The 22,906-nt window shown below is 36.9% G+C and overlaps 1 protein-coding gene across 1 annotated transcript in view; it reads right to left on the bottom strand.

Moving 5' to 3' along the window:
• eys (eyes shut homolog) overlaps window positions 1-22,906 on the bottom strand; it is a 215,284-nt gene that overhangs the window by 138,559 nt on the left and 53,819 nt on the right. Inside the window, exons 11-19 of the mRNA XM_066696777.1 lie at window positions 16,894-17,127; window positions 15,821-15,943; window positions 15,373-15,486; window positions 12,692-12,805; window positions 12,104-12,217; window positions 9,438-9,635; window positions 6,755-6,876; window positions 1,961-2,082; window positions 174-433 (exon numbers count right to left, since the gene is read on the bottom strand). Coding sequence (XP_066552874.1) covers window positions 174-433; window positions 1,961-2,082; window positions 6,755-6,876; window positions 9,438-9,635; window positions 12,104-12,217; window positions 12,692-12,805; window positions 15,373-15,486; window positions 15,821-15,943; window positions 16,894-17,127 — 1,401 coding nt within the window. The remainder of the gene's footprint in view (window positions 1-173; window positions 434-1,960; window positions 2,083-6,754; window positions 6,877-9,437; window positions 9,636-12,103; window positions 12,218-12,691; window positions 12,806-15,372; window positions 15,487-15,820; window positions 15,944-16,893; window positions 17,128-22,906) is intronic.

The raw sequence follows: 22,906 nt of genomic DNA, 5'->3' as shown, positions 1-22,906 counted from the left end.
CAACTGTAATTGCTCTGTGATTTGTATGATCTTACAAGCTCACTACAAAAAAAAAAAAATCAGACTATAATAGTAAACCTTCACATGAAGCCGTCAATGTAAAAAAAAAAAATGCGCCAAGCATCTCATAGCACTTCAAATTTTCATTAATCAGACCCTGCATTTTCTCTTACCCTGCTGGCAGATGCAGATTGCCGTCCCGTCGATCTGTGTCAAGCAGGTTGAATTGTGTATGCATGGATTGTGGTGTGTGTCACAAGGATCGTAGGGCTGTTTACACAAGTCACCGGTGAAGAATGGGGGGCAGATGCACTTAAATTTCCCCGGGATGGCAGATTCAACGCACTTGGCTCCGTTCAGACAAGGGTGAGATTCGCATTCATTCACATCCTCCGCGCAGTCTGCCCCCGTCCACCCGAGAGCGCACGTGCATCTGGGACAGGGAAATAAACAATGGGATTATTTATCTTCCTAAATAAACACAAAGATAATTATTTTGTTACATTTGCTTTTCTCATTCCACCTTGGGGACTAAGGACACACAGCAAATGCATTTTCTGGGAAGTGATGAAATGGTATTTGGGTCTTGAATGCACACAAATGCAACTGTCATAAATACAAACAATAAAATTGGACGCAAAAATGTAACATGCCTCATTATAGGCCCTTGTTATGTTAATATCACTCCCACTGATGCTCGAGAGTACAAGTTCACTGGACTCAGGTTTGTTGCTGATTTGTTGCTAATGTATTTTTTGCATAGATGCATAGATGTTGTAATGCAATGTTGTGTAAATACGTTTTACAAAACATCTAATGTGGCCTAGCATAAAAGCATTTACTAAATGGGAAGCTTTATTCTATATGTCCTCCTATAAGAAATCGACTTCAATTAAACACATTGAGCAAAGAGAAAATTAACTTTATCGCAGCCATTAATGGGCTGCAGAATATGTGACTGGCACAACAGTAAGCCCTGGCATTGTTGTCTGGGTCTCTCTGCTGTGTATCAGACAGATCACTCTGGAGTCCAGTTTCCATTGATCGGAGTTGGTTAACAAAAGACATGTTAGGACTTGTCCCCATCTTGCTGTTAGTGCACAGTGGAGCAGTGCATGGTGGTACGATGCAAAAGAGCAGATCCGACAGATTTACAGCATTGCTGTAAATGGTTGATTTCAGACTATATGTGTATATTCCTGCAAGTTAGGCTCCAAATTCAAGCCCTGGCACTGTCATGTGTGCTAGATATGTAACTATAAAATCCAGTTTGTTATGTCTACTATCACAATAAAGTACATATGATAATTGTATTAGTGTGTAGTATAATATTTTTGGGTCTCCTCAGTACAACTAACAGCAAACTAGAAACTAAATGAATTCTCTTTTTCCTTTTTGAAATTAAATGTAATTTAAACCTAAAATAGATTCATCACCATCAGGTTATTACAGTTTCAAAGTGTGTCATCTTACCAATTGGTTCAATGCCTATTAAATGTCATGCAGATATATCGCGGTTAGACCTATGATCTGGGATTATTTTTGATAACAGATCCATAAAACAGCAGTACGTGCTTCCAAAAAATAATTCCACATGGTGGCAGTGGAAACACAGACCTGGATTGTACCAGGATGAGAGGAGACCATCCCCCACTGCTAACCTAGAGCTCTCTCTCAGGAAGGGGGCACATTAGGTAGAACAGAGATACCACTTTTCTCCAGTGAACTGCAGCTCCACATCGTGTTACCTGCTGTGAGCTCGGGATTGATTAATTTGTTTTACTTACCATTTGCAATTCATTATCTCTGCTATTTATGAAAAGGCATGTCAGCATCTAGAACACCCTGCCCGTGTGAAAGGTTGCTCATTCACAAAGAATCTTAAAGATCTAGGATAAAAGACGTATCCTGTAACCTATCGGCCAGCAGGCAGTGGCATTTCTGTAGCGCTACACCTTACTTGTAGCCGTTGAAGAGATCAGTGCACGCCGCATTGTTTTTGCAGGGATGTGACACACACTCATCTGTCTCTCGCTGGCAGAAGCCCCCCTCCCATCCAGGAAGGCAGAGGCACTTGTAGCTCTGTGCAGGAAAATAAAACAAAATAAAAAATCCCATCTGCAACTCTCTGAGCCAGTGCTGGGCTTGTTAAAACTGTTCCCTACAAAACTTCTTTGGGAAATAGCTTGGCAGAAACAATTCAATAGCACTTTGTAGAGCCTAGCTCACTTTGTAACAGAGCCAAATATAATCTGTAGAAATGATTTGCATATCAGGGAAGAGGACTAGAAATATCCATAGAAATATCTATAGAACAGGTGAAACCCATGTAGAATTAACAGGAAGCAGGGATGTTATGAAACCCTGTCGTCCTATGATAAAAGGACTATGGACTCTTTTGAAAAGGTAAACAGAGAGAAGGAAAATGGAATATATGTAAACATCAAATCCAGATTTCCACATCACTATAATATTTATTTATGTTACTCCATGAGGTCATATTTCCTGTGTAAACCAGAATGTCAAAAAACAACCTTTTAATTGAAATCATCCCCAGTTACTGAGCAGAAATCCTCCTCTAGGGATTACTGATCCTCCCACCCACTACTGAATCAGCGGAGTTTTCACTGAGCAGAATCAAGCCAAACAGCGTTATCAAACCAAGGCATGTGTTCAAACACACGTACTTAAGGTCTGAAAAGGTTTAAGCATGGGGATTTTTTTTTTTTTATTGATATATAGATATATTCATGACTCATAAATTAAATAAATAGAATGACATCTGAGGGAGTTCCAATATTCCAAAATATTTCTGTGTTTGGATAAAGATATATGTCAAGACCAGCACTACAATTGGTACTTTACACCGCAGAACACTGGGTTACAGATTAACTTGGTTTGAGATAAAATACAGGCTTTTTTTTTTGTTCAATAGGGGAATCCAAGAGACAACAATGCTCAACCCCTGGCTAGTGAAAATATAATATCATTTTGGTTGCTAAATCTCCTTCAGGGACTCTAATTCTCCCCAATAAGATTTGGCTCTGTTTGAAGTTTTGTTAAAAAAAAAAAAGAATAGTCAGTAAACACAGAGATATTAGGGGGGTTTCAATAGCTTTCTCTGTTTGAAGAAGAATAGAAAGGATATTTCCAAATTTCCTTCAGGGTATCACTGTAAAACAAACTTTTTAAATGTCTAACAGGAAAAACTTTCCTGTACAGGTGAAGGAAAATGTATTCTTATATAAAAATGTATGATTTTTATGCTTTCAATTGTGTCTGCTTAAAGTACTTTGGGTCTGCTTGAGCCCATTCAATAATCAGTACTGTATTAAACTTGCCTTTCTACTTCATGCTACGGTATAATTTGTAGTTGCTCCACTACAGCCATTGAGATAAGTATGACCTTGACAAGTGCAGTGTTTCCATTATATACTGTAGTATAAGGTAGAATTATTGATGTAGTCGGGAGGTCAGAGGTTAATCCCAGGCTGGCTGGTACCAATACTTTTAAAGACATGTATTTATAAAATAGAGCAAGATAGATGGCTGTAGAATAACAGCTTAATGAAATGTCATGAATTTGGTGAATTTAAAAGCAAGTTTATTTTTTGTGGCCTGGGAAGGGACAAAACAAAAACTTCAAATAGCTTGCAGATGCAGATTAAATTCTTGTTTTAGCTATATTTGATTTACTATTTTCTCCCCCCAAATACTGCATGTAAAAAAAGTTTTGCCTTTTAACTTCCTAAAAGACCAATATGACCATCAAACATGCTTGGTAGCCACAAATATATGTAGCTGGCATATTTACTAGAAAAGGACACCCAACTCAACCCCAGGGGGTCTACACACGTTTATCATTAAACAAATACATATTCCACATTGCACACAGCAAAGAAGAAATTCAAGATGTCAGTCAAGCAAATACAATTAAACTGATATAACTAACAAATCAACATATAAACTACTTATATTTGCCACTATGATTTATATTGTGATTTGATGTAATAATTGTTTTATTAATTGAATAATGTGCCCTTTATTTAAGAAATGAAAACATGTAAGCAAAGGTCCTCCAGTGTAAGAGGCACTGCACTGTAATTTACTAGGTGGAGGGGCAGCAGGTAATGTAGGAGAGGTGCCAGGGTATTAGACAGATCCTATCTTACTCTGGGATATTAGTGTCATAATTGAAAATGTGTGGGAACAAGGATTGCACCTGGGAAAAGTCTCAACATCCATGCTGGGCACTGATAAAGCAAGAATGAATTCCCTCATGCAGATGAAGTTAGTGTTGAGGCACTTGGTATTTGCAGGAACATGTTCACACGCACGCACACAGAAAATTCAAGTGCATACATCTTGGGGAGGCCTTCATCCAGTAGTGGATCGATTACAAATATATAACAGAGATTCACCATATGTATGTAAATGATTACATCACTTTGTCCGCTATATGCTCTTGTAACAGCCCGGTGCGGGAGGCTACTTATAGTTACCTGGTATGTCACAGGGGCCTGATCATTTCTTAGTATTTTATTCATAGAAAAGTATTTTTTTTTACATATTGTTTGTCCATATTGGTTGTTGTTTTTTTTTTTTTTTTTTCTTTTGGAGAAATCTTCTTCTATGTGGTTGCAGAAAGCGGATACAATTATTCATTAAAGAAACAAAGAGGACACTAGCAATTACAACTTGCTGTCTATATCTCTGTTAACACACATACACAATGTATATTTCCTTAACATATCTTTTGTCCATTCAATGCAAAAAATAAAATATTCCTGCGGTAAGATTCATAGTCACGCTGTGTATTGTTTTTGGAACACTTGATATTGAAGTGTTTTGCTTTGATAAAACAATTTCTTGCATAGCCGAGACTTGGCTAATCTTACTTGACACTTAGGACTTGACAGTCCTACTTGACAGTAGGACACTGACCCACAAAAATAGATGCATTTAATCTAGTCCCACACAATGTTTCAACCTGTGTGACTTATATCACATTTTATTTTGGTTTCAAAGAGCATGTAACCAATGTATTTCATTTCTATTGTTCGGTGCTAACGTGGCTAAAGTATTATTATAGATGATTCACTGCTAAAGGAAGCATGGATTGGTTCACTCAAGTTAATCCATACCCAATATCCCCAATGCTATATATATATATATATATATATATATATATATTTTTTTTTTTTTTTTGTTTTGTTTACAGTAGGTACCAATATACATTGATTATAAATCATCTGTAGCAATTTCTTAGCAATCTGCATATCAATCAAATGGACTGGTATTTCAGGGATACTCTTTTAACTTCTTTGCCGTTTTTGAATATGAAAGCATAGAATAATTGAATATGCATGGTTTGGGAGGTAAACTAATTAACTAGTATTCAAACTATGTAAAGGTCATTTCATTATCTCGAAGCTTTGATGTGATATTATTAATGATTTACATTTTCTGGCAGCTTTTATTTATAGTATGGATTTTGTTATTTTAACATAGCATCATAGTTGCAGACACTCAAGATAATTAATATGCATTTGTAATACCGTGATTTACTCAATAATATAGGTTTCATTAGTCTGGACCATTCAGATTTTTCAAGGCTCCAATATCCTTTGTATTTATCTCCTCATGCTGTCAGTGACATAAATGGATGGAATACAGCTAAACTGATTCAAGAATTTTAAATATCTCTTCAGTTAAAAGGACATACTGATATACAAGAATTTTTAACCTGATTAAAGTTAGTGAATCCAGAATGTACACTCCCAATAACCTAAAGTTTTATACAGCTTATGATATTGACAATGGTCAAAAAAAGAACACATTGTGCATTCATTAAAGTCTGGCGCGAAGCCCTGCATTATTCAACAGAAATAAATTGCATACATTTTTCTATCAGTTAAGATTTGTGGAATATGTTTATGAATAATAACATCTCATGTATAATTTAGAAATAGGTCGGTTGTCTGGTGTTAACTGAATAGGAAAAGAAGCAGAAGAAGGGAATTCTGGAAGAGGCCCAGAAAGAGAAGAGGAACAAATGTCAGTACCAAAGGAGAAAAGCAAAAATAACAATAAAGAAATATATAATAAATAAACAATAAACAATAAATAATAATAAAGAAGACCGTGAACAATTACAAAAAGTAGAAAATCAAAAGGAATATGTGCTTTGATGTAAATCATGAAGAGGTCAGACATCTACATGGTGTGAAAGAATCATCACTCTAATTAACAACAGCTACATCAATATATTGGAACAAATTTGTGATTTAAGATTGACATTACAATTTAGATTCCTTTGCCCTGTGGCAATGCAAAATAAAAATCCACTATAAATATGCAGAATATGTGCATGTTTAGGGAGCCAGGAAGGAACAAGGCAGAAACTATGAATATCTCTTACGCACGAATTAACAGCTCGTGTGCACGATTTACCTGAATCATGGAAATGATCGAATATCTCTTGGGAACGATTTAATATCTCGAGGGATCTCGTTCTCACAATTTAATGTTGTGGGAATGATTTAGTATCTCATGCCCACGATTTATTTATCTCACGGGAAAATGCGAGACTTTTGTAGTCCTTCCTCATACATCGGCATTCCCACAAATTAATTATTTAATATAGTTATTTTTATTCTGTCATGTCCATTCCCAGGTCCCATGTTTAACTGACAACCAAAGCACCTGTGTATTGTAATCCTTAACAATTAATTGTGAAGAAGAAAATTCTTACCAAATGAAGATCCATGCATGTTGAGTTGTTTTCACATAAATGGTTAACACAATCATCAATGTCTTGTTCACATCTCACTCCAGCATATCCTGGGTTACAAAGGCAGTAGAATCCACCTACAACTGAAGGTACAGGAATCAACTTACTTCAGGAACACTTTGCTAAAACAAAAAACTATGACCAATCTGAAAATCACAAATTTGAATGACAATACTTGACAGTTTCCTTTTAGCTTCTATCAAGTGCAGTAGTCATTTACTTCTCCACCTTAGAACGAAGTTATGATTTTCTCTGAATCCGAACCAGGTCTGAATCTGCTTTCACCACCTTATTTATGCTCCATCATAACAATAAATACCATTCTTGGAAATGCATATTCCAAATAAACTAACAAATACTTACATTTAAAAGCTTACCAAAAATATAAGCTGTCACAGTGAGAGGCTTTTCTTTAAAGGCTAGAAAATGCAGTCTTGGCCAGCACTGAGCTAAGCATCTTTCAAGTGACAATGCCAAACCATGTGCATAGGATCTTCCACTTGTCTCTCACAGTCATTCACTGAATGACTAAATAAAGATTAAGCACATGTTGAAACTAATTATTAGATATGACGTCACAGAAATTACCAGACATTTCACTAACAAAAAATACAGCTGAGAACTTCAAATTTAATTGCAAACAAAAAACTGCAAAAACTTTTATTTTGACGATGATGACAAACAAAGATGATAATGCTGGTATTAATATTATTACCATACAAGCCATTACAATGTTCCTCTTAAAGCTGCTGCTTTTATTAACTTATTTCTTATTTGTACTACACATACCATAATAACAATGAATCCTAAAGTAGTATTAGCCTCCATTTAAATGTTTGCAGAAATTATTAAGATGCATTTGATTTCTCTGGACACACTTTTGGCTGTTTGGTGCAGAACACTTTTCTTTCCTTTATTGAAATGGGACAAAGCCTAGATTGACAACCCAGGAGATAGTGAGAAGACAGGTGGAAAGATAAAACAAACTTATGGGAAAGGAAAAACAATGTTTCAGACAAAGTGAGTTAGCTAGACAGAGTTAGTATCACATTAGTTACATTCTTACTAAATCTCTCCCTCTCTCTCTCTCTCCTGGTATGTGTATATATCATATACATGCATCGAATATACACACAGGATAGGCATACTGTAGAGTGTGGTATACAAATAAAGAGGTACAGAGGACGTCTGCTTATAGCGGCTACTTTTTTAATTGTAACAAATGTGCGGATTCCCTTTCTGTCTTAACACTTCATCAAAATCTCGTAGGGCTAATAATCAGTCCATCCTCTCTTTTATCATTAATGATGTAAAGAGAGATGCATCTTTGGAACACAACAGCGATACACAGGGACCTGTGACAGCAGTAATTGTGGTTCTTACAGGAGTGAATTTATTACAACCCTCACATGGGTCCCAGGATTCTTCATTATGCCTAAGATTTACCACGTAATCTATGCTGTCACTCTGTCTCTGTACATGTAGCTGCTATTACTCTCATTAAATGCTTTGGGTCCTTGGTGGCAGCAGCATTTTTCATCTGCCTGGAGATGCATGGCTTTCTCTGACTCCTGGAGTTGCATGCAGTCACAGGTTTGTCTGTAACACAAGCTGTACAGTCGCAGGGAGAGAACCCTGAGGGGTCTGACTCAGCCCCACGGGCAGGGAGGTCAAACTACCTATGAAGGGAAAGTCAGCTAAATAATAAAAAAAAAATGACTGTGTAATCCCCGAATCAACCATTTATTCCCTATCTGAGTCACTCACAATTTTGCGAAATGAAGCAAACGGCAACGTAGGCCACGGAGGATCATTATCCATAAAGGGAGCAAAAAACAGCTGTAGGCTAAAGGCTGTCTCTTCCAATTTTTTAAACCCAATTTGCTGGCTTGTTCCATATGCCCCCTGAGACGGGTATGGATTTGATGAGAAAATCTCTTGTCGAATTTGAAACAATAAACCAATTGTAATTTTATGTGCATCGTCTCTTTAAACACTACAAGAACAATAACATGGATATATACACACATATATTGATATTTAAATATATAGGACTATTTTATATTGCTGCACTAGTACCACAATATGTAGGTGTTCAGTTCAGAACCCGGTCATTTATAATCGTTTGTACAAATCAACCACTTTATTAGTGAACCACTTGTGTGCTTACTCTTTGTGTAGGGATGGATAAGCAAGTTATTTGATTGCTGATGGCAAAACAACATTCTTCTTTGGCTTTGAATAAATTATCTCTGTCATTTATCATCCATTATTTAAATTAAACCACACCACTAATGCTTAATTTATCTTTTGTTTCTCTTCCCTTTCCCCCCCATGCACTTGGAAAATGAAACTCATCAAGTATGCTCTACCGGTAATGTCTTTGGGATTTTCAACATCAGAAGAAAAAAATAAAATGGAATCTCATAAAATTCCTCATTAGCTGCAGTAGTGACCCATAGAAAAATAAACTGTCACACCATAAGCAAAGCAGTTTTGGAAAAATGACTCTTGGCATGGTCTCAAGAGCCAGGCAAGACAGGGTAAATTTGAGTAAATTATTCAGTACTCTCTCCAGAGTCTGCAAATTGGTTTCAGCTCCAGGATTGCTCCACATTAAAGTGACCAGCCAGGCCGAACTCACCATCATAGCAGTACCCATTGAGGCAGGGGTTGGAACTGCACTCGTCGACGTTGATCTCGCAGCGTGGGCCCGCGAAGCCCTTCACACACTGACAGCTGAATCCGAGGGGAAATGCGTCCAGGTCCATCTCTTCCATGCACACGGCCCCGTTCTCACAAGGATTACTGGCCTCGCATGGCCTGAATTCACAGTTCAGGCCTGGGGAAAAAAAACAGGTGAGGCTGTCAGGCAGAGAGTTAATGAGCCTGCGTCGGCATCTGCTAGCATGCAGGCTCCCCCACAGCAGTGTCATAAGGCTTTCACCAAACTCTCTCAGATCGTCTAGGGGGTCTCTTGATTATAGAATTACGTATCGGAGAAATTAACTTTATTTTGAGCATGTAGCTCTTAAAATAAACGGCAAGCTTATGAAAGAAAAATAGCACTGAAGTAAAAGACAACGCCAAGAAAAGCAAAAGCCGGCATTTACAAAAATAAACACTCAAATTAATAAATAAAGAGTGCTTTAGCAACAGTAAGGGGAGCCGTGTTATACGGCGAGCACAAATCACAGACGAACACATATGGGCAGATATTGATTTCGGTCCAATAAAGGCTGTTTCAAGCATTTATTTCTTTACTTTATTTTATTTGCACATTCTTACATCAAGTTATTAAAGTCCGGTCTATTTCTGGAACTCGAGGACTATTTATGTGAAAAAGCAATCATGGAGCAGAGAACACACTGTAGTTGAGGGGCTGTGGGACTGAAAATAGGCTGTTTATATCTGAACACAAATAAGGCAGCCTCACTCTCCTTTAATTTGTCAAAACTGACACATGCAATTTGGAGAAAATACACCATGACATACTGACATTCCGATGATTACAGAGGTTTCAGATCATCACAGAAAAGACCATGAGTCGGTTTCTTTCATATGTATAAAACAGTTTATACATAATTATGTTTCTCTTTAAAAAAATCATTACTTTTTAAGCAGTGCCCATGATAACCACACAGCCCATATTCCTCCTTTACTGCCGAAAGATCTTTCAATCTTCTACTAATGTCTGGCATCTGTTATGCATGTGAAATCATCACCTTTCAAGACATTTCAATGAACCATTAAAATTGCTGCCATTTTAATTAATAGAAAAATTACTGAATGGCAGGTTTGCAGGAGGTAGAAGGAGGATTCTCTCTCAAAACAACAAGCTCCCATTAATTAATGCAATTGCAATGTGCTGTTGGTGGGGGGGTTCAAAGTCTGGTATGTCATTGTGTTTTCAACTTTGTTTATACTTCATTTATTCATTTCACAATAGTTTTCTCCCACTCCACATATGATAGTAACAGTATTTTTAAGTTTTACTGCAGATAATATGAATAAATCATATTCTGAATTGCTCATACATATATAAGTATGAGGTTAAGAATACTTTTCAATTTAGGTTATAATGGAGGATGGATGATTATTTCAAAGCTATGATATCATTATAAGATCTTCAAAACAATGTTCTTTGCCTTCAAAAGCCAATTCCTCTTCATAAAAGTATGTAAAACATGACAAATTATCTTAGACCTTAAAGTGCTGAAACGAACACACATTTAAGTAACGTGTCCTGATAAAGACAAAAATAGGATGCAAAATAATAACCTCAGATATTGTACGTGCGTGCACACACACAACACACAGGCAAACAAAAAATATAAATCTTAAAAACACATGCTTGAACTTCAAAACTTTTCACATGAACAGCATCAAGACACAGTTCATACCTCTGATAATTTCTGGAAGAAAAGCATAACAGTTAATCAGATATGTCTATTTTAGACAACTATATTGTAATGGATGTAAGTATTTATAACCATAATGATTCGTATTAATGTCTGTTTTATATGAAGGTATTCTCATTTAGACAAGTAACAGAATACTTGAACAAAAACTAAGGTTGTATAAGAATTACATACAACTGTAGTCAAAATAACAAAGTTCAACATTTACAAGACATCCTGAAATAAGAATCCACTAATGTTAGGGTAAAGAGTAAAAACTTGCATTTCTAAAGTAATGAGAATGAAATTGTCAAAACATGGTACAAAAACAAAGTGAAACATCTAAGTACTTGAAATGACGACAAGGTGTATTCAGAAAGGAACAACAGTGATGGGGAGGTTTAAATGATCCCTCCTGAATCACAATGTTCTATATAAAGTTTGCATGGTTTGAAGAAATGCTTTATCTGTGTGAGAGACATGTACAGACTTCCCACAGGATACGATGTAATTTTCTGATCTTTTCACGTCTGAATTAATCATGCTAATTATGAAAATCAGTATTGGAATATGTGTGCTCCATTACTAATTTATATTGTTTTCACTTAAAATGTTAATACTGTTCCACATACAATTATTTTCTTTAAGTATTCACTTAAAGTACACAAGCCCTGGAGGCCTGGCCTCCTAAATTCCATTTTATTTTATTATTTATTTATTTATTTTGTAATGTGAGACAGCTGGATGAATTAGATGCGATTCTGACAATTAGTGTCCGGCATTGACTGCAATGCCACAAAATGAAGATATAGTAATGTTGTTGAAACAGTGAAATGAGTTCAGACAGGTGAAAGAAATGCTTTCTGAAGTTAATTAACTTTGCTTTCCCAACTCCCTCCGTGTTCATTACCTTTAAATGGAGCCACACATTGGCAGAAGTAATTACCAGGTTGGTCAATGCAAGTGGCTCCGTTCTTGCAGGGAGAAGAAGCACACTCATCTATGTCAATTTCACATGTTGGGCCTTTAATGAAAGAAAGAAATATACATGGGGTAAGTAAGAAAAGCAGATGGCAGTTTGTAATTATTTCCCCCCACAACACAGGGAAACATAAGATATAATATTAAAAATGGAGATCCGATTAGTCAGAAAAAGACTCCTCATAAATTACTGCCAAGAAGTGTTTATTTAACCACACTACAGGCCTCAACAACCTCTTCCACAATCCCAAAGCATACACACGCACGGGAAGCATCCCTTGGGGTGGAAGCATTAATGCCTATTTGGATGAGGTCTAATTTATCTTTGGAGTTTGGCTTAGAGACTAAGTCAATGCTCTGTTTCACAAAAAAAATGCAAATGATACAATGACTGGAAGGAGATAAAGAGAAATAAGAAAGCGTAACAAGGAAACTATCTGATAACTATGTAATCTGTGTCTTGTCATTTACCTGTAGGGAGGAAAACAACACTATATCTTACGTTCACGCCACTCACCAGTAAAGCCTGGTAGGCAGATGCATTCATAGCCATTGATAATGTCAATACACGTTGCATTATGGAGACAAGGGGATGAGTGACATTCATTTATGTTGATTTCACAAGAGTTTCCTGCAGTTCAACAAAAAAAAGAGAGAGAAAAGATATAATCTAAATTCCCAAGTTATCCAATTATGAACAAAACTGCTTTCTGAATTAAAACAGGAAGCAGAAAAAGACAAAAACTCATTTACTGTGATCACCCTTACTTCCAGCTGAACAACTAGTCATTTAGTCTAAAAATAAAGGACTTTGATGTTTTATTCGTTAGACTATATTCAAAAGGCAAAGCTAGACAAAATATAGCGGCTGATACCAAATTGATTCATATGGCTAAAGGATGACAATTTTCTTATCAATTTATATCAATATAAATGAATAAAAAGGAGATGACATTGAAATATAATAGAGTGTATATGGTTTGACATACAGGAAATCTTCCTTCTGTTCTTGATAAGCTGGTAAGTGAACTCTCAAAATGAAAAATGAATACTGGCATAGTCTCAAAGGTTATAGCTCGGTACAAAAGTTAATTAGCGGGATATCAAGATATTAGCATAGATCATTAAAAGAGTAATACAGAAATTGGATTGTGAACATCAAAGGTGCACAACCAGATTCAAACAAACAAACAAAATTAGAATAAGTCAGAGGCAATGAATAACATGCTAAGTGCTATTTAAATAGACTATTGTCAAGAGCGCCACAATCTTTAATATGACATCTACAATATATTTGATGAAAAGGACATGTGTTTAGTCAAACTAATAAGACTTGGTTCAAAGGATACCATCTTAAATAAAGTAATTGTGTACACAAACCTAAGGGTTTAAGGCTTAAAGCAAGGATTAAATCAAAAATGTGATCCACCTTCCAAATCACAAATTACAATCTTTTTACTTTATGGCTGATTTAGGTTTGTGAGGGGCTTCTTCCATCCTCCCAATGGAAACCTGCGATCAAGGTTTATAATTTGAAGTTGGCAAGGGGGCTGAAGTGTTGATTTAATCTATATCTAAGCCTGATTGTGGCAAGGCACCAGTGCTATCACAGACATTTTCATTCATCGGCGCAGAGGGGTGCAAACCGATTCTTTGCAATTAACAGAATCAAAGTTTGAGAACATTGGCTGACAATCTGGAGGGTTTTCGAGTCTGTATTTTCCTCAAAAATCATAGCTCGGACCACCATAATTTGTCCCTAGAGTAGGTCAGGACTGTCCTCTAACATGGCGTGTCGACTGGAGAACTCAAAATTGAGGAAAGAGGCACTTCCAAACATTATTTGTTTTCACACAGATCAAAATGTACAGATTTAAGACAGTATTGAACCACCATTTGTGCCTTGGTATACTGCCCATAAAGGCATCAAAGAAGCATAAAATAAGAACATTAAATCACCTCCAGAGTTTTCTTTGCTGGTACCATACTGGCTTTCTCAGCAGTGTGAAAGGGTAAAGTGTAATTGACCCAGCATCCCTGGACTATTTATGGCTTGCAGCTGTGCAGAGATTTAGTCTGTTGCTCAAAAGTTCCACACTGAGAATGTTTTTGTAGATAAACAAATTAAAATGTAATATTTAAGTATTTTACATACAGAATAACTGATGCAGTAAGCACAGCAGGAATTAATACAGGGTAAAAAAAAGCTCTAAGAAGTATGTTATTAACTTACGGTACTGATGTGCTGAATATCACACTTAAGTGGATATCCTGCTAATTAATGTAATATTCCAAAAGTTTACACCATATTCATTATTGATTCATGTGTGCGTGTGTATCCTAGTTTTAATACATTTGCCTACAACACCCGTGCCTTATGAACTGACTGATTTGATATGAATGATCACAAAACAAACTTTAATAACTTTCTGCAAGAACTCATAAAAATAAGATAAGAGAATAAGAAACTGTACTAAAGAAATATAAGGTGTTACATGAGCCCAGCAAGTGAGTTATATTGTAATTAATTAGCTCCTATTAATACTTTTAATGTAATGTATTTCAAGTAGCAACAACAGTGGTATGAGGGCTAAAATTGCTTTGTTAATCTGATTATCAAGGCCAAAAAAGTATAGAATAAATCAAGTTTTGATTAATTACCCTGATGACAAATACAGCTCAGAAAATCTCTGCACATAAAACTGCAACCATCATCATTAAGATATAGAATAATATATTAAGAATTATGCAGTAAACAAAGATTCTCAGTGGGGTGAGACTGCAGGGGGGGAGGTCACAGGTCTATTAAATTAGGCGGTGAGAAAGGATTAAAGCAACTTATTTTTCCCCCCTCTGTGTGAAATGGTATCAGGAGAAAACATTCTCAGAGCTGCCATTTTCAGTATAAATGTAGTACTACCCAAGACCGGGAAGAAAACTTGCATTAATATATATACTTTGAATGAAGGTTTTGCCATTGAATGGTGGAAATCACATGCAATAGCTGAAAAGCATGACAACACATTTCTTGCACACTTGGTCATGCCTTCTGCTTCCAGTTTACTCTGCCTTGCTAACACTGTCTGCAACCACATTGAACTGGCTAAATGCAATTATTTGTGTAATAACATGTTGTTACATTCAATAACATATTAATTACAACGTACACATTGGAAATTTAGGTTTCCGTTTATTTACCTTCAATTCCCTCAGGGCACCGGCAGCTGAAGGCATCTAACTCATCAGAGCAAGTGCCACCATTGTGGCAGGGGTCACTTCGGCACTCATCCACTTCAATCTCACAGTTATTGCCTGGCAAGAAGGCAAAGGTCCACTTCATTAAGAATCTACTGTTTCTCAACTCGCAAGTGCAACCAACAACAAGGAAAATCAAATAAGCCGACTTAATGATCTGAGAAAAAGCTCTCTTCTTTGGTCAAACGAATGTCAAAGGGCACGGTCGCACGGAGATGGCTGAGGGCAAAGTGAAAATAACTTCAATATGTACTGAGTAAATAAATGCTTTACACAGCTAGACCATGTTGAAGTCACGATCTTACCCACAAAAGGGCAGAAAGTTGAAGCTGTCCTTTACATTTACAAGTAAAAGGAAAATTGCTTTGACGTTTTAGTTTTGTTAGCCTACCTATAAATCCAGGTGCACAGAAACACTCGTATGCATTCAGGGAGTCTTTACAAATACTTAGAGCTCCACACGGTATCTCTTGACATTCATCAATGTTTACTTCACAGAAATGTCCTGTTAACCCTGTGTAACAAAATAAATGCAGAGTGGAACGTTAGCAGACACAGTTTTTGACAAATAGATCTAAAAGTATATGTAAAAGTAAAAAATAGAACAGCCAACATGTGGAGTGAATTAAGGATTGGTGTTGTAAATATAAGTGTTTGGCTAGCATGTGCCTCTAGACCCTGAAAGCAAACTATACAAAAAATGATAGAACGATGTTTTCTACAAACAAAAACATTTAGATATCATGGACGATCACAATATGTAACAAAGATGTTTGCATTTCCACAATGGATCAATATAAAACAGTGTTTGAGGTGCTGGAAACTTCTCCTACTTGAAACCCTGACCTCAATCTCATAGAACACCTTTGGGATGAACTGGCATTGCAAATCAGGAAGTGGTTACACAAATCTCTGGCTGCACCAGAAACTGTGCTTTACTATGCAGTATTTCTATAGCTATCTACCAGAATTATAGCAGTTATCATTATGGCCTGGAAGGGGCTTAGACCCTGTCAAATGTGTTGTGACCAGCTGCCTGTTTCGATTATGTACTTGCCTGTGGTCCTCACACTGTTGTGAAGCATAGTGTGTGTCAGTGTGTAAACATATAGCCAGTTTTGGAAAAATCTCTACTCAACAAGCTTCTGGGCACTTAATATAACAAGATAAACAAACTCATTGTAATGCATCGGGCGCTGTTCTACCTTTCACCAGAAATCAATATCGTGGGTTTTGCTTCTGTCTTATTGAATTTAATAAACTTTATTTGTCAATAGCTATTTGATTATTATTTGTTTTAGTCAAAATTTCACCGTCACAGTACATCTTACAGGGTCAATGTGGAGCAACTCTTTCCCCCTGCTTCTCATGTAATTGAAATAGGAAAAGGCTTACAAGGCATTAAACACCTTTCTCCAAATAATCCCTTGTTTCTTTCTTTTCCTGCCTGTTTGAGGTGCTTACCAGGTAAACACTGGCACACAAATCCTCCAGGGAGATCTTCACACTTTGATCCATAATGACACAGTCCATCTATACAATGACTTATGGGAATTTCACATAGCTGTCCAATATATCCAAGTTGGCAGACACATTTAAAGCCATTCACAAGATCTTCACAGTAGAGGTTTCCTCTAGGGTCACACGGATTTGAGATGCATTCATTCACTGGTACAGAGCAGTCATCACCTTCAGATCCTGGAAAAGTCATGTTAAAAATGAAAAAATAAAAACGTACCCATAAATTTGTATATATGTGGAACCGACACAACATGTAAACACAATAATTCTGTGAACTCCTTAATATGATTTTGCTTTTGGTGTTACAGATAAAATAATGCAAATATGTTTGCATCTTCTAATATTAATACATTTCTCCTATAATTTGATCTGTTCAAGGTCTGACATATAAATATTAACCTCCATCCAACAACAAATCTGAGGTAACAAGAAAACTTTGCAACATTATGCATTTTAGTGCCTTTGTATGAAGCTCTTTGCTAGCACTACTTCAATTTGGACCAATAACTACACAGCACATAAAAATCACTATGGTAACAATGTTGCTAGTTATTCCACTTGAAAATGAAGATCTGAAGAAGACTAAATGCTTTCTGAAAGTTCAAGTTGAAACAATGGGTCTGTAAACACCTAACACAAGCTGTGTTTACCTTCCCTTCCAATACATTACCTGGTGCACAGACACAACGATACTCTCCAAGCAGACTGTAACACATGCCCCCGTTTGGGCATGGCTCAGCACATCCGTTTATCTCAGTTGAGCAGTTTTTATCTGGAGAAAACAATGGATTAACACATCAGAAAAAAACAAACGCATAACTAACATACTAACATGTCTTATAGAAATACATTACTCATGCTCTTAATTGATATTACATAATGGGATGGTCACTGGTGGTTATTTATATTGATGTATATCAATGCTATCTACATATTAATTATGCAACTTTTGTTTTGGCAATGTCTCCTAATACACACAGTTTTATATCCACTAGCAGCTGTCATTTTCATTACTTTAACCTCCATGATAACCTATGCAAGGGTGGTGTTTTATGGCGAGCCAGATTATAATTTAGAGATATCTTTAATTAATTTAAAGATATCTTCAAATATTTTGAGATCTCTAAATCATTTAAAGATATCTGCAAATATTTCAGAGATATCTGCAAATCATATAAAGATCTCATTTAAAAGTACATTTAGAAATATTTCTAAATGATTGAAATATCTTCAAATCACTTCCTGTTCATTAATTTCTATGTAACTGAATGAGGAAACAGGAAGTAATTTGCTGACATCTCTAAATGATTTGCAGATATGTCTAAATCATTTAAAGATATCTGCAAATCATTTAGAGATATATTTCAAAAGCACCTTATTTAGGTATCTCTAAATGGTTTGCAGATATAATAATAATAATAATTAGGGCTGAACGATTAATCGAAATTGAATCGCAATCGCGAATTTGAAACGTTGCAATTAGCTAATCGCAAGGGCTGCGATATGAACAATATGCAGCGAGTGTCCTAGAGCAAAAGCATGACTGCCCTCTTTGTGTGGCAGTCTTACTAACCAATAGAGTGAGCGCACCTCCGTTCTGCCCAATCAGCGCTGCCCAGCCAACTGCGTACACGCCCCCATTAAAAACAAACCGCAAAGCGCGGTGCAGTGGGATTATGGTGTCTGCAGAGTCAGAGCGATCATTAGGCGAATTAATATCAAAGAAAAACAGCACTTCGGTAATATGGGATTATTTCGTGACAGACACCGAACACAAAAGGTCATTTGCAAGAGCTGTGCGGAATTGTTGCCACAACCCGTGTGAATACAGCACCTCCTCCAGCACTTGAAAAAGCACCGCAGTGGCTGTTCGAGGAGCGCATTGCTAAAAGTCGACAGAAAGTCCTGCCAGTGACACTCAGTCTAGTAGCGAGCAACAGCAAAGTACAATTTCAGAGTTGTTTGCGGCTGTTACACCATCTGAAAAGACCTCACGAAGGCACCAGGAGATAACTAACGCCATAACCCACTACCTTGCTAAAGACATCGTGCCTTTTAATGCAGTGACCAAAGAGGGGTTTAAAAAGCTCATCCGACCGCTGGACAGGAGATGTACAATCCCTCTCGCACATATTAGCCGAGTTGCAATCCCGCAGATCTGTGCATTGAATGCAGGAATAAAGTTGAGAGGAAATGACACACGTGCAATATCACCCACAACAGCAGACTTGTGGTCGAGCAGGACGAGAGACGTGTCTGAGTCTCACTGCGCACTATATCAGTGCAGACTTCCCTGTAGACCACACGGGACACAATATTGCCCATGGACTAAGGCAGTGTTTATACTTGTTTATTATCTTTAAGTGTTGCTTTTGTCTTTTAGATGTTATTGATTGAATGTAATCACTTTGAGACAAATTGTTTGTATAACTTAATTACCTGCTTTATGATTTATATTTCACTTATTGTTAATTGCATTGCTTTCTGTGAAGCACTATAATCTTGTTAAAAAAATATATACACGTTTTTAATTATTATTGTTGTTAATTACATTAAGTCTGGCAAATGCAAAACTGTACCATACCCCCCCCAACCCCCCTCTTACCGGCGGAAACACCGTCAGTTCGCGACTATTAGCTCAGATCACAATTGGCCCGAGGCCACACCTAGTTGGCGACCCCTGTACTAAACTACAGGCAGTAGAGGGTCTACAGTTAAAGGCATGTTGTTCTCTAATTTAGAGTGTGTGCTGCACAATATTGAGAATATTGAGCTGAAGCTTGACTTTACAAAATTAAATCGCAAATCAAATCGCAATCGCAATATCTGTAAGAAAAATCGCATTAGATATTTTCCCCAAATCGCCCAGCCCTAATAATAATAATAATAATAATAATAATAATAATAATACATTTTATTTGGGGGACACCTTTCTAGACACTCAAGAACATCTTACACAAAAAGTTGACCTATATAAACTCAATTAATACAATAAACATAGATTAAAATAGAGAAATACATAAGGACTGACAGTTAAAAAGGAAACATCAGCTAAAATGTAGCCATAAGGCTATAGAAGGTAGGCTTTCTTAAAGAGGTGAGTTTTTAAAAAGTTTTTGAAAGAGATCAGAGTGTCTGCTTGTTTTATATGTGATGGGAGTGCGTTCCAGAGCCTGGGGGCCAAGCAGCTGAAGGACCGGTCACCCATGGTAGAGAGATGGAATGGGGGGGTGACAAGGAGACCAGCAGAAGAGGAATGGAGGGAGCGGGAAGGGGCATAGGCTGGGAGAAGGTCTGACAGGTAGGTAGGTGCCAGGTTATGAAGGGCTTTGTAAGTAAGGACGAGTGACTTAAAGACAATATGGTAGTGCACAGGGAGCCAATGTAAATGGATAAGGACTGGTATGATATGCTCAGATGATCTAGTGCAGGTGAGTATTCTGGCAGCTGAGTTCTGGACCAATTGTAGTCTATTGGTGAGTTTAATAGGGATACCAGTAAGGAGAGAATTGCAGTAGTCCAATTGGGAAGTGACCAAGGCATGGATAAGGGTTTCAGTGCTGGAGTGTGACAATGAAAGACAAAGTATGGAGATGCTGCGGAGATGGAAAAATGATGTCTGGGTGATGAATTTTATGTGGGGTTCAAACGAGAGCATACTGTCCAAGATGACACCAAGGCTTTTGACTTGTGTTGACAGCGGAACTGAAAAACCATTAATACTAAGGTTGTGCTGTTTAGAAAGAATAGATTTAGTGCCGATAAGCATGACCTCTGTCTTATTGCTGCTAAGTTTGTGGAGGTTCATGCTCATTCAGCTCCTATTGTCTTGGAAACAGTTAATGAGGGAAGTGGGAGGGAGGGGAGTGGTGACTTTGGTGGAGATTTAAAGCTGTGGTTCATCAGCAAAGCAATGCAAACTGACTTTGTGATGATGCATAATCTTGCCCAGCGGTAGGAGGAAGATTATGAAAAGAAGTGGTCCCAACACTGACCCCTGTGGGACACCCTTTGAAACAGCTGCACATCCTGATCTGTGTTTTCTAATTTGCACAAACTGTTGACGGTCTGGGAGGTAAGAAGAAAACCAAAACCCATGACACCAACACCAGCCAAACGTTCTATGAGGAGTGGATGGGAGATGGTATCAAAGGCTGCACTCAAGTCAAGAAGGATGAGAAAGGATAGTACGCCTGAGTCAGCTGCAGAGAGAAGGTCATTGGTGATTTTTACTAGGGCTGTTTCAGTGCTGTGGGTAGAGAAAACCAGACTGGAATGGTTCATGAAGGTTACTGGAGCTGAGATGGAGTTGAAGCTGAGTGCCCACAAACCCGCTCAAGTGTTTTGGAAAAGAAGGAAAGGTTTGAGATGGGACGGAAGTTGTTCAGGTCATCAGGGTCAGCATTCAATTTCTAAGGATGGGAGTAACAGCAGCAACCTTAAGTGTTTAACTCTAAATGATTTAAAGATAAAGATAATTTGGGCTTGCCATAGTGTCTTAGCAAATTAGGGCCAAATGCAAAAAGGAACATTTTGACAGCATGCAATGTCAGTTTATGCTATCACGAATATTCAATTAAATACGGACATTTTCTTCTAGAACAAAGATCATGTAGTACTTTGTGGCAGTAATCTTGTTTGGTATTAGTGTGAAATATATCAAATGAAAAGTCTGCTTTAATATCAGAGCAGATATGTTGCGTTATTTATTTTTTACAATGCCAGTTTCCTACAATAGTCTGATTCTTGATTTGGTCAGCAGCATTTTGACTTTAACAACATGGTTTCCAATTGGGAAGCAAAAAAAAAAAGTAAAACAATACCTCTTTGGTCTCGACCTAAAAATGATACATTTCACAGATTTAACCTGCAATTATTACAAGGAAATTGAAAGTGTCAAAACTGTGGCATAATTCCTCATGGTCCAGCAAAGCAAAATAAATGGGTCAAACTGCATTCTTTTGAAAGCACACTCTTGAGATTAAATTCAGCGTATCTGACAGCAGTGAAACTCACAGCACTATCATCCTCTCTCGTCAGCAATGCTCATCACCTGAATCTATTTTCCACTTATGATTATATGTCAGTCTAGTGTCAAATCAAGGCTGTCTTACATGGCATCTAAAGCAGTGGTTTAAACTTTCTGCTGTGATATAGCATTATGCCTAAAATACTATCCAAAAGAAAAATTAATACATATTTTCCTACTGCGTTTTGCAAATATGTACACAGACAATGGTGGTCAAAATTATGACACGAGACAATCTGAATGAAATATAGACAAGGAAAAAGAATCATACCCTTTTAAAAGGAAATAACTGGGCAATAGATTTGATAATTATATTATTTTTAGTAGTAGTCTTTGTAGTAACATTAAATAATATATAGCTATTCAAATTAAATGTTAGTGTTCAGAATAAATATTTTCTTGGGGGGTAAATCAAATATATATGCTTGGTTAAACCAGTTTAAGGGCTATGACTGAAAGAGAAGTTTATGAGACAGCCCATGAACCTACTGAGCAAATCAACAGGCAAACTAAAGGATCCTGCATGAGATGACCTACACTGATGCATAACTTCAGGCTGCTAAAGGGATGTCAGCCAGCTACAAGGCAGTGCGGATCGATGAGAGGCTGCATCTAAACAAAAATAGGTAACATGGCTGTGTGTTTTGATTTAACCTGTTGTCATCTTTTGGACAGTGGGCTAAACTATCTATCTGTGCATCCACTGTTGTTATTGCCAAAACTGTCAAGCAGCAGATCAGTAAACTGGCTTCTTTAGAAAAGTGGAAAATTGCTAATGAAATGTTCTCTCTCCATAACTTGAACTGTATTATTAACAGTAGAAGAAAATACTTTATTTTATTTAAAGAAAAACCTTTTGTTTCCAATAGAAGAACGATAATGATGGTAATTTAAAAATACAGCAGAAAGATATTTGTTTTCAAGGAA

This window comes from Amia ocellicauda, chromosome 23 (genome assembly GCF_036373705.1).
Source record: "Amia ocellicauda isolate fAmiCal2 chromosome 23, fAmiCal2.hap1, whole genome shotgun sequence".
Classification (NCBI taxonomy): Eukaryota; Metazoa; Chordata; class Actinopteri; order Amiiformes; family Amiidae; genus Amia; species Amia ocellicauda.
Note: the sequence above shows the minus strand (reverse complement) of the source record. Positions and strands in the feature narration are given on the sequence as shown.